General features: G+C 38.8%; 1 protein-coding gene across 9 annotated transcripts in view; it reads left to right on the top strand.

The window, feature by feature from the left end:
• BRD10 (bromodomain containing 10) overlaps nucleotides 1-12,917 on the top strand; it is an 85,919-nt gene that overhangs the window by 55,419 nt on the left and 17,583 nt on the right. For 6 of the 9 annotated variants that reach the window (XM_005295235.5, XM_065549612.1, XM_065549619.1 and 3 more), the window contains one exon: nucleotides 6,299-6,388. The exons of the other annotated variants lie outside the window; for them this stretch is intronic. In XM_005295235.5, the coding sequence (XP_005295292.2) occupies nucleotides 6,299-6,388 (90 nt within the window). The remainder of the gene's footprint in view (nucleotides 1-6,298; nucleotides 6,389-12,917) is intronic. 9 annotated transcript variants of the gene reach the window in all.

The raw sequence follows: 12,917 nt of genomic DNA on the forward strand, positions 1-12,917 counted from the left end.
TCCTAAAATTGCTTCATGATAACATGAAAGCAACTGTTCTGAGCAGCACTGGTTCTGAGTGAACCTGTCATAGTACAAACAGGACTCAAACAGGGATGTATCATCGCTCGAACTGTGTTTGTGCTTTTTATTGCCGTCATTCTTTACCTAATTGCTGGGAAGTTTACAGGTGGCGTTGAAATAACAGAATGGATGGAAAACTGTTCAGGCTTAGCAGGCTGAAAGCCAAGAGTAAGATTTCCACAACATCTATTGTGGAACTACGGTATGCTGATCACAACGCAATCTTTGCCCACTTCAAACGATCTTGAATGTGTTTGCTGATGCTTATGCATGTCTTGATCTCACTCTTAATATCAAGAAGACTAAAGTGCTCTATCAGCCCTCTCCAAATGAGGTATTACATGCCCCATCTATCAAAATCAAAGGAGTGGCACTGGAGAATGTCGATCATTTCCTCTACCTTGGAAATCCTCTTTCATCCAAGGCAGATATTGATGCAGAAATTCAACATTGCCTGAGCTGTGTCAGTGCAGCTTTTTCTCGTTTATGGCACAGGGTCTTTAAAGATCATGACATTCGAACAGACACCAAGCTTCTTGTTTATCAAACTGTTATTCTCCCAACACTGTTGTATGGGTCTGAAACTTGGACAACCTATAGACAGCACTTGCAAGTCCTTGAGAGGCACCAATAATGCTGCCTTCGTAAGATTCTGAAGATCAAATGGGAAGACAGGCGCACCAATATTAGTGTTCTGGAAGAAGCAAAGACCACCAGTATCGAGGCAATGATCATCAGTCACCAATTCCGTTGGACTGGTCAGATTGTCCGGATGCCAGACCATCGCCTCCCAAAACAGGTCCTGTTCTTTCAGCTAAAAGAAGGGTACCGTAACGTGGATGGACAACGGAAGCGTTATAAGGACTTGCTGAAGGACAACCTAAAAAATTTAATATTGATATTGATACTTGGGAGACACTTGCCCAGGATCGCTTAAATTGGAGTGAAGTCCTACATGATGGTTCCCTGCATTTTGAACTTGCTCGCCAACAAGCCGAAGAGGACAAGGGTGCAGGAGGAAGGAGAGACTGGTCTCCAGTCATGGTCAACAGCCTCCTGCTGAGCCTGAAAATATCTGCCCTCATTGTAATAGAACTTGTGGTTCAAAGATTGGCCTTATTAGCCACCAGAGGACCCATAACTCTCATGGAAGATGATCATACTCGGTAATGAGTGATCGCCCATCATCATAATTATCATGTCACTAGCAAACTTACAGCATATTTCAGTAACAACCATACAGCAAAATCTGATTACTTCATACACACTGATTCATAGATTCTAGGACTGGAAGGGACCTCGAGAGGTCATCGAGTCCAGTCCCCTGCCCGCATAGCAGGACCAAATACCGTCTAGACCATCCCTGATAGACATTTATCTAACCTACTCTTAAATATCTCCAGAGATGGAGATTCCACAACCTCCCTAGGCAATTTATTCCAGTGTTTAACCACCCTGACAGTTAGGAACTTTTTCCTAATGTCCAACCTAGACCTCCCTTGCTGCAGTTTAAACCCATTGCTTCTTGTTCTATCCTTAGAGGCTAAGGTGAACAAGTTTTCTCCCTCCTCCTTATGACACCCTTTTAAATACCTGAAAACTGCTATCATGTCCCCTCTCAGTCTTCTCTTTTCCAAACTAAACAAACCCAATTCTTTCAGCCTTCCTTCATAGGTCATGTTCTCAAGACCTTTAATCATTCTTGTTGCTCTTCTCTGGACCCTTTCCAATTTCTCCACATCTTTTTTAAAATGCGGTGCCCAGAACTGGACACAATACTCCAGCTGAGGCCACAATACTGGACACAATACTCCAGCTAATGATATACATATTTTGGCAGAAAAATGGGTTTCAGCAAATCATGACCTTTCATTTGATACTTTACATGGCATAAATATGGGGGTTCCAGGGTGCTGCTTTGAGGTACAGAGTGCCATAGTAATTAGTCAACACTTCTGAAAATCAAGCCCATATTTGGTAATCAGCCCAAATCCTTTATTCTTTTTTATGTACATGCTTAACTTCGAATGTGCATAGACTTCAGTGGAACTATTCACACCGCTTAGTTTTAGCATATACATAAATATTTGCAGACTAGGTGCCTGAAAAACCCAAACTTTGTCTTCCGTCACCACCTGCAAAAACCATAAAGGGCACGGCTTTCTTCCCACATTCTTTTTCTTGTTCAAAATATTTAGTAGTAGAAAGTGTGTTGTTTTACATGCTTCTCTTGCCCCCCCCCCCCCCCCGAGCAATTAGCTATAAGGACATGACAACATGAAGAAAAATGTAGGTGTTCTGGTTTCCTTAGTGGCATTTTCCCTTAAGCTGAGTGGCAAAATCTTTGAACCAATTTAGAATGCAATATTATCACAAAAAAATGAAACATTGAATTCAGCTTACTAGTCCTTCAACAACAACAAAAAGAAGGTATGTTTCTTTATGCAGTCTCATTCAAACAACTGACTGCTTGCTCCCATTTCAAAGTAGCATGCATAAGGAAACTTATCTTCTTTTTGTTGTTGTTTTTATGTGTCAGTGGGCTTTATAGAGGAAGATAGAATAATGTATTTTAAATCTTCTATTAAGGGGAAACAGTACATTATGATTTTACAGTCTTTTTTCTTCCCTAATACAGTAGAAGTTAAAGTAAAGAGTCTTGGGTTAAAGCTGCAAATGCAAGAAAATACAGAATAAAGGCTGAAAATATTTATTTGATTTGTCTCATATTTGAAATATTGTAAATAATTTGATCCTCCATTAAGAGGCCATAAAACTATCCTTTAAATTATATTTCTCACAAAAACTGCTAAAAATCATTAAGTTTTCAAAGTCAAGTACCCAAAATTTAGGAAATTTAAAAATTAAAGTAGCCTGTGCAACCTTAATTCTGCCCTCTTGCGCTTATGCATTATGGTACAGTCTATAATTACATCATCACATACTTTTTCCCTCCATAGAATCCTGTCATCATTCAGTGCACAGAATTGATAGTGTTCACTGACGGAGCTGTTTTTTCAATATTTTGTTGTATCCTCATTCAGTGTGTGGCCTCAGGCTTTATTTACTGCAAATTATTCAAATCCTGCTGTGAATACACAATTACTGATATTTTCATGGACTTTTTAAGGCATTTATTAGTATAGTATCTGAGTGCTTCATAAGCATTAACTAATTTACCTTCGCAGTACACCTGTGAGGTGAGGGGATGATATAATCCCAATTTTACAGATGGGGAACTGAGATACCTAGAGATTAAAATCAAAAGTATTCACTTTGGGTGCCCAACTTGACACCTAAAATCTGATTTTTCAGACAACTTAGTTTTATATAGCCCTTTATATATTCAGAGCACATCTCCCATTAACTTCATGTGGAACTATAAGTGCTCAGCATTTCTGTATATCAATCCCTAGGGTCTCAATTTGGGCATCCAAGAACACACAGTTAGTGAACATCTGTGAAAAGTTTGGATGTGACTTGCCCAGCATCACATAAGAATTCTGCGGCAGAGGCAGGGATAGAATCCAGTTCTCTAGGGTAGTATTCATGCCTTAATCATAAGACCATCCTTTCTCTTCCTGCAATTCCTTGCCTTATTCACTGCACACCTTCCAACTTCTGCAACAAATGAGGTAGGGGTATTACAGCCTCCTTCACTATATAACTCTGATTCATCCTGAGAACACAGTACATCCTGTACATTGAATGATGCAGGAGTCCTGTGAGTCCTTCTGCTCCTGTTCTCCCTAAGCCTGACACTTTCTGCCCCATCCCCCTCATCCAGTCACTATCCCAGTCTGTTTTCTCCACCTCCACAGCTCCTCATCCCAGTGTTCTCATCTAGCTAATCCCAGTTTCCAACTGTGGGCAACTTTTCCCTTTCCCAGTCTCCATGCCCATCCAGGTCTAACTTCTAGATCTGAGTTCCTGTTATCCCTTCTCCCTCACAGTTCATCTTCCCCCGGTAATCTCCTTGCCAAATTTCAAGCTGTTGCCCCCAACCATGGAGGTGCTAGAGTTTTATACAAAACAGTTGTAATAATTTATTCAGCATTGGGCCAAACAATGTATTTTCCCTATTTTCATTTGTGGAAATGGCTGGACCATTTTTTCTGAAACTTAAAACAAAACAAAAACAAAAAAAATTCATCAGTCTGAGGCAGAAACCTGGCCTGGGAAACTTCAGCCCAAATGGTTCAAGTTTTGGCAAAGTTATAAGCAACTGAAAACAGTTTTATAATGGAAAGAGTTGGGCAACTTAAGAATAGGTGGCACTACTAGCTACCTGAAGAGCAGATTGTGCAAACATATACTTTTTGTTTTTGCAGTAAAAAAGGAATACTTTGAAAAATCCTAAGATATCTTGATCATTTGCTCACTTATTCTCTCATTTCTGCTTTTTTTAATAAAGTTAGAGTGACTCCACTTTCTTCAAAAGACCCTCTGAAGTGTGCATAAAACTTCTCTTTTTTTTCAGTAAAATGTTATGGAAAGTAATTGTTGCCTGTATGCATTAGCTGTCTTTCAAACCTCAGTATCTTGCCAAAAGATCATGTACTATATTTTATTAACAAGGCTATTTTAAAAAAAATAGAGTTGGAGAAGGGAAGTATCAGAAACAACAACAAAAAATTGTATTGGGGGAAGGTAGGCATATGGACGCTAAAATAGTCAAATCAGTGTACATACAATTTTATTTTAACTTGCTTCCATGCTAAAATTTCCTGTGTTAAAACAACTGAAATCAGAGTGAGTTAGAATAATTTGATGATTTGCCATAAATATTAGTAATTGTATTCTGTCATTTTTTATTTTGTGTTCTGTTGTTGTTAAAAGAGTTTATTATGTTTGTAATCATTAGTGAACATTTTGAAGATGGACTTGAATGGTTTTTGATATCACTTATTTTGATATTTTAAATCCAGTGACCAACCATGCAGAGTTATAGTCTTTGGAAAAAAGTTGCTGTCAGCTGAAATACACACACACACACACACACACACACACACACACACACACCTACCTACCTACCTACCTACCTACCTACCTACCTACCTACAGTTCCTAAAATGCAATGTTATGAATAAAAAATTTCTAGTTTTATGGTTTCTAGATTAAAAGCCTATTGTTGACATTAGTAAACCAGAATTCTTCTGCTATTTGCTCACATTATGTTTGTACTCATAGACCTGATCTACATTAGAAAATTAGGTTGGTTTACCTACACTAAGGTGTGAATAATCCACACTAATTAGCAGCATAGTTAAAACTACCTAAATCCTCATGTAGACAGCGCAAGCTACTGCCTCTCGGGGAGGTGGGTTACCTACGCCAATGGGAGAATCCCTCCCATTGCTGTGGATGGTATCTACAGAACCACTTCAGCAGCATAGCTGTAGCAGCACAGCCTTTTTAATGTAGACAAGCCCATAGTTAATCAAGAAATTAACAGCCACATCCTGAAAGGAAATATTAGGAAAACAAGCCATTTGTTGAAGAAATTAGTAACAGTACATTATATTGGGTTACGTTATATTGGGTGCTTTATTTTTGTTCAAATCATGTTACTTTGTGAAATTTGGATTACCTTTCATGGGTGTTAGGTGAAAACATGTGCAACTCATTAAAATCAATGAAGTTGTACTTCCTTACACCAAGACTGAATTTGGCCCATTGTCTTTTGTTGACTTTCTATTTTAGTTACACTTATTTACTGGTACTTTGTATAAACAAACAAAAATAAGGTGTAATTACCTTACTAGCACAATTGCAGCTCAGTGTTAGCATGGGTTCACTTGCTAAGGAATCATTTGGAACATGCACAAAGGTATTCAGAGGCACAGTTAAAACTAAGGCAAGTTTCCTGATCTGTGTTATTCTGCACTGTGAGTTTGTTTTTTAGAAAGTACCTGGATTCTGATGCAGGCATTGACAAGTGGGGAAGTGTAAATTATGTAAGAACTTATGGAGACGCAGCCACACATCCAAATTTCAGCTGCTCCATCTGTATGTAAGCTTGAAGACTGAAGTCTATCTAATAAGATTTTTCTATAAAAGTTATGGGGATTTTTTCCTTGTTTGTTGTTATATTAATTGCAGAAGTAAAGAAAAGATCAAGTGGTAAACTTAAGCATTAGAATGTGTTTTTTAGATGTGTTTTTTTTTCAAATTCAGTGTGTGTTTTTTAAATGATGCATTACCAAGTCTTTTTTGTTTGTTTGTTTGTTTTTAGCTTATTTGCACTAATCTTGATGAACTCAGGGAATTAATCACAAAAATCGAGAATGAACTCAAAGATCTGGAGAACATTAGAAAGAAATCGGTATGTGATGTTCAAAAACTTTCTTTTGTATGGGTATAAAATTGTTCCAGTTATTTTTTGGAGCCTGTGAATTGTTATAATGTGTGTCTTATGAGTAGTTGTATGGAAGCCCTTAGAGTTAACTAGTTAGAAAGATTTTATTTTTTATTTCCATCATATCTTTATATTAGTGTTCAGTTCACAATTACTGTCAAGAAACAGTGAAATTAATAAGTATATAGCAATCTTTAACCATTTTTTCAGGGTTTTGATTTAGTAAAGCTTGGGCAGGGCAATAGTACCTTAGACAAGAGTAGGTTTATTTGTACTTATTCTCTGAGCACCTTTCCTTGGGGCCATATTCTGATATTAATTCAAAATATGGAATCCTCACAGATTTGTGGTTCTGCTTAGATTTCCATCCAGACAGACACATGGTTACATAGGGCCCTGTGATGTAGCCACCTAATGTCTATTCTGATGTCTGACTCCTCCCCTTCCACTAATGTGTAGTCAGATTCAGCTTAACTGACTTTTGTATTTATAGTCAGCTGCTGAAGCATTCATTCAGGGGAGGCAATGCATCACGATCATTTCATCTGGCTTTGGAGTGGGGATTGAGGGACAGATTCATACCTAGCAGACGTTGGACCACATAACTCAAGACGCCAAAATCAGACCCATTAGACCAAAGAATCCAGCAGATATTGGGTGTGGTGGCAAAGAGGGAGAGTCTCCCACCAAGATGAATGTTTTTAAAAGCATAAATGGTGGAACCCATTTGTTTTCTTGACTCTTTGGCTCAAACCCCTTCTACTATTGAGCTCCATTCTCCTTTCTGCCTCTTGATAAAAGTTTCATCTATGGCACGCTAATCCTAAATGTAACAGGCAGATGCAATTCTGTGTGGTTGTCACAGGTAAGTGGGGGAGGTTTAGGTTGGATATTAGGAGGGTGGTGAAGCACTGGAATGGGTTACCTAGGGAAGTGGTGGAATCTCCTTCCTTAGAGGTTTTTAAGGTCAGGCTTGACAAAGCCCTGGCTGGGATGATTTAGGTGGGGATTAGTCCTGCTTTGAGCAGGGTGTTGGACTAGATGACCTCCTGAGGTCCCTTCCAACCCTAATATTCTATGATTCTATAAAACTGTGATCAATAGAGTTCATAAAAATGCCACAGAAATGCCTAACAATTTTAAATGACTTTGTCTCTGTATTTTAGAAGGAAAATTAGGCTATTCAGCCTATATTGCTTCAAGTGCTTGCAGATGTATGTTCAGGTCACCTTAGGTTATTGATACAACAAATGTTCTATTTGCAAAAAAGAAAAAAAGTGGATTTGGTAGGTTTAGAGAAATGGAGGAGGTATTAAATGTTAACCTGGACTATGAAAAATAGAGACTTCACTTTAAAAACTCAGAATGATGCCTATAACAACACTCAAAGCTGCAGTTATGGACCCCATTTGAAATTATTTTGTAGCTGCAAGACTGTGACCTTGTTTCAAGACAATAATCTGAGAGAGGTTTACCAGAATGGCAGAGATTAGTAATATAGAAGTAATATCTATGTCCAGCAGTACAAATTAATAGTTGTATGTGTATTCTGCTGGTGTTCCTCCGATCAGGGATTATCTAATACCAGCAAGACTTTTAGAAGGGTATGTAAATATCTAAATTTTTCATAATTGCTCATTAAACTGAAATGTAACAACACCTTTATATATGCTGTGCTTGGTTCTCGTTGCCTTGTCTCTAAAAGAATATAGCATTAATCCTGGGGAGTACAGATACAAACAATGCACAGAGTCAGGACAAGATTTCCATGTAACGCTCTCTGGGGGAGGGACCATCACATTCTATACATGTGTATAGGCCTAGTATAATGAGGACCTGACCTGCTTGGTCTCTAGGCACTACAGCAATGTAAATGGTACATAAAAATAAAATAAAAATTTAAGAACATTAAAAGACTGGGACTAAGTTTAGTTTCGTTTAAAGAGGAGATTACTGAACGGGGAATTAATAAATAATAATGGAAATGATGCAAAATAATGAATGCTATAGAAAAGATAAATCATATGCTCTATTTACCCTTTTTCACTATGCAAGAACAAAAGGATATTCAGTGAAATCATTAGGCAACAAACTTAAAACTGATAAAAGGAAGTAATTCTTTACAACACATGATTAACCTGTGGAGTTTATTGCCAGGAGAGGTCATTGAAACTAAGAGTTTAGGAGGCTTCAAATAAATTTATGTTGATAATAAGATAATAATTATTTTGATAATTATGATAAAATTATGTTGATAATAAGCCACAGTTGTAACATCCACAGTTAAATTCGATAAGAAATTTAAAAAATAGAATTGATATACATTTTAATTCTTCAGAGCATGGGCCGGTCTCTCTTTGACAGAAGCTAAGGGATTATCCACATGGAAACTTAGTGAGTGGCAAGCTAGGGGGTAAATCTATAGCACACTAGCGTGCTCTGTACTAACTGGTCTTGTGGACCCGGCTACCATGCACTAAAAAGTGCTGTATTGCGTATGTCGAAGTGTGCTATTGGACTTCTAATATGCAGTAGCAGGATCTACAGAGCCAGTTATTGCATGGCAGGCTAGTGTGCATTATGTCTTCCTGTGGATAAGCCCTAAGAATAACATTCCCTTTTTGGGAGGCAATTCCAAAAGTGTTTGCAATGAGGTTTCTTGCAACTTCCTCTGAAACATCTAGTTCTCGCAGAGACAGCACACTGCACTAGCTGTACCACTGTCTGATATGGTATGGCAGTTCCTATGTTGTATTGTGTGTTATCATGTCTTGATAGTTAAGACCAGACTCTTCTAATTTGTTGCCCAAAAAAAAGTTCAGCAGCTTTTTATATCTGATGGTCTTGGGCTGAGCTATACTCCTCTTGAGGCCTGGTTTGTTTTTGGCTCTCTCTGTGTGGCTGTCCAAAGAGTGACACTGAAACTCTTCTAGCAGGATCATTGGAAGAAGCTGAATTATCAGAGGCCTTTTTTTGGAATTATGACCCCTTTGAAGCGACTGGAATTTCTCTCTCCTTCATGACATTCCCCCTGCTGATCCCCATTTTAGGAGTTGTATTACCTGTCACAGTGAAACATTGCTGGGGGGAGGATGTATGTCCCTCAAACCCATTGTTTTAAAACAGTGTATAAAATCTCCTACCCACAAGTCATCCCTCAGTTTCTCTCCACTAGTCTGTTCTGTCATGTAATATAACACTCTCCCTGTGTAGTTACATTATTAAATTTAGTTAGATTTTTCTTATCTTACTCTGTTAAAACTTGGTCACTGTTATAGTGTGTTGCATAGTCCATAGTTGTGCAGGTTACTGCTTTTTGTAAATATTAGGATTTTGTCTACTAACTTCTTTTTGGTTGAAATCAATGCTGCTTGTAGGCACACAGCTATGAAATTCTGTTCTTTCAATAAAGATGCAGACAACGGTGATAGGTCTGCTATTTGAGGGGAGAAAAAGGGTGTATCAGAAGGGCCAATTCCATCAGCTGCTTTTCCTCCTTAGGTGGATTCCAGTCTTACCAAGACTCTAGGGCTAGTGAGCTGGAAAAGATTAAGGGCTAGTGGAGGCATAAACTGTCTTTTTGATTGGTGTCAGGGCCATCAGGTTTTTGTAATTCTGGCTAAAAAGCTAGTATGAAGATTTACCAGAGGACTTTGGTAGCCTTACCCTTATTCTTCCATTTAGGGACCATCTGTCCTCATTTTTGCCAGATTTGGAAATATTTCTTAAGACCAGTGAGTCCTTGAGTTTATCTGATGATGGGAGGAGCACACCCTCTAGTTCAAAACCAGCTTCTTCACCTCTTAAGAGATTTTTTTCATGAGAGACTATCAGAAGAAGTTAACTTCTTAGAAACGGCAGAATTGATGCTAGAGCCTAACTAGGCCAGAGATTTTTATTCCTGATATTTAGTCATTCCAAACTTCTTTCTTCAGACTTACATACTTCATACATACATTCATACGTTTTCCTTCTCCTTGCTGCTTGGGCGCTAGCAACAGGAGCATTCAGAACACAGGCGAGACAGTAGTACTCCTACTCTCAGTTCCTCTGCCCAGCACCACAGGGGATCCCTAGAGCCACTAGGAAAGTCCTGCTCAGCCCCTGCAGCTCTAGAAAGGAACATGCTCAATTAATGTATTGGGTTAGTGCATGTGCTGTTCTGTCAGCACTTAGGAACTGTGAGGAGATGGAGCATTCTCAGTGCGGAGTAAATCTTCAGAGAATTTAGTTGCTAAGCTAACATATCTCTGACCACATGCAAACTGCAGTTTTTAGAGTCTCATCGTTTGGTCAAATTTGGGTGGATTTTCCCAGGAATAGCAAATAAGCATATCCTTGATACTAAGGTAACTGCTGCCAAGTTTCAGATCTCTGCTCCAAAACATGGAGGTGCCAGAGCCTCTTAATTAAACAGTTGTAAGATTTCTTTAACATAGGAAAAACAGCATATTTTCCTCAGATCTCATTTTCTGAAATGGCTAAACAGTTTTATCTGAAATTTTCAAGACAGTTCAGCCTGAGGTAGACTTGTGGCATGGAAAATTTCAGACCTTATGGTTTTAAGTTTTACAAAATTATAAGCAACTGAAAATGGGTTCGTATAATGGAAAGTGATATGCAACCTTAATTTAGCTATCAGTGTTGCTATCAGCTGCACCTGCAATAATGAAAATAATGGACCTATTGAAAAAGTTTTTCACTCATTCTGTGTCTGGATGTATCAAGCAGCTTGATCCTAGACTCTTCTGTACAATTTAATATCTTTTGCTTTAGTCGTGGGTAGTGTTCTTCCATCAAGAAAAACTGTGCAGAAGAGGATCAATCTCCTGATTACTCCTAGATTTGTAGCAGCCTAATGGCATAGATCACAGCTGTCCAACATGTGGCCCTTGAGGATGACCTGTTAAGAAGAAAATGTGTATTTGATTATGAACTGAAAATGAGGTACTCCATTCATTTTTAAACTGGAATTGAATCAGCCCCATCACTGCGTCCTGCCAAATTGCCTCGCACCACTTTCCTTGCTGCCCCAGCCCTTCACAGCAGTACCTCTGATGTGAGCTGGGTGCTTCCTGAGCAGCTAATGTCCTTTCCCTGCTGCAGCTGGTCAGCAGCTCCCCTGCTAGCTTACCTGTTGAATTGCAGGGAATAAATCTGGCTAATCCATTGCTTGCTTGCTTTCTGGGTTGTGGGAGTCAAGGAGATGCAAATCTGCTTGAGCCTAGAGGAGTATCTAGTGAAAGATGGTGGCTCCTCTTCCCCATGCAGGTCAGGGCAGCCCCAGAGAGGATAAAAAGAGGAGAAGCTGAAAACTATCAACCAGGTACAGCTCCCTGATTTTCTGATGGCTGCTTTTGACTCATGCTAGCTGGCAGTATCTTCTAGGAGGAGCCGTACACCAACTAGGGATAATGAGAACACCGTGCACTCCAGCCATTTTCTCTTCTCACTTCCAACACACGCTTTGTGCCAGGGGCTGTAAAAAGGGAGGCATAGGAGTTGGCTGTACTAACTGTAGCTCCAGGGGAATCTCCAGGTGGAGGCTAGTGTGTGGTTTCTCCTCACTTTCTCTGCCTGAATGGTATAAAGGGAGTAGAATAGGGCAGAGTATCTGCCTCAAAATATTGATTTTGGCTCCTTGAGCTTTCAGAAACTATGTTTGTTCCTCAGGATGGACATGACTGATGTAGATTTTGTGATTTTACTTTGGCCAGTTAATGTAAAGCATGTGGTGTTCAGGATTCAGGTCCATTTACAGTAACTAGTTTCTGTCCAGAAGAGAGGACTGGGACAAGTAGAACCACTGGGTTTCCTATGTCTCTGATTCCAGCAACATGCCAGTGTATCATCACATTTATACATGGAACATTTAAGTAACTAAAGTTACGCATTTTGTAACGGACTTGCTACCACTCGCTTGTTGAAATTCTTGGAATCTGAGATAATTGATTGGGGTCCTACCAAAATGTTAGTGAATTCACTGAAGGCTCCCTAACTGATAAACTAAAGAAGCCTATGGAGTCTTCTCATTCAGCACCCATGGAAACCCAATTGTTGCTTGTTTTTTATGAATACGTGGTAAGAATACTTTTGTTGTCATTCAGTTGTCTCTTAGTTTCATTCTCTTTGATTTACTTTTGTGAGTGGTGTATTCCATGTTAGGTCATAAAATGTATAACCTACAAAACACAGTTGTTCTTTGAGTACCACCTTCATAATATTTGGTCAATGTAGTTATAGCAGGTTCTCGTTTTGATAAACCTACTGATTGTGGTACATGTTGCTGGTGATATGTACACAATGCTTTGAGACCCACTGCCATAAGGAGTTGCCTGTTATATTTCTTAATTTTCTTCTATATTTGTGAAACTTAAGAGATAGGTAATGCTATTGCCTGAGATAAATATGGAAAAGTAAATAGTTGGAAAGGTGAATGGATCTTCATTCCTTTATAGCAGGCTGTAACAAAGTGAAAAATAAGATGATCTGCTGA

This window comes from Chrysemys picta, chromosome 6, assembly GCF_011386835.1.
Source record: "Chrysemys picta bellii isolate R12L10 chromosome 6, ASM1138683v2, whole genome shotgun sequence".
NCBI lineage: Eukaryota > Metazoa > Chordata > Testudines > Emydidae > Chrysemys > Chrysemys picta.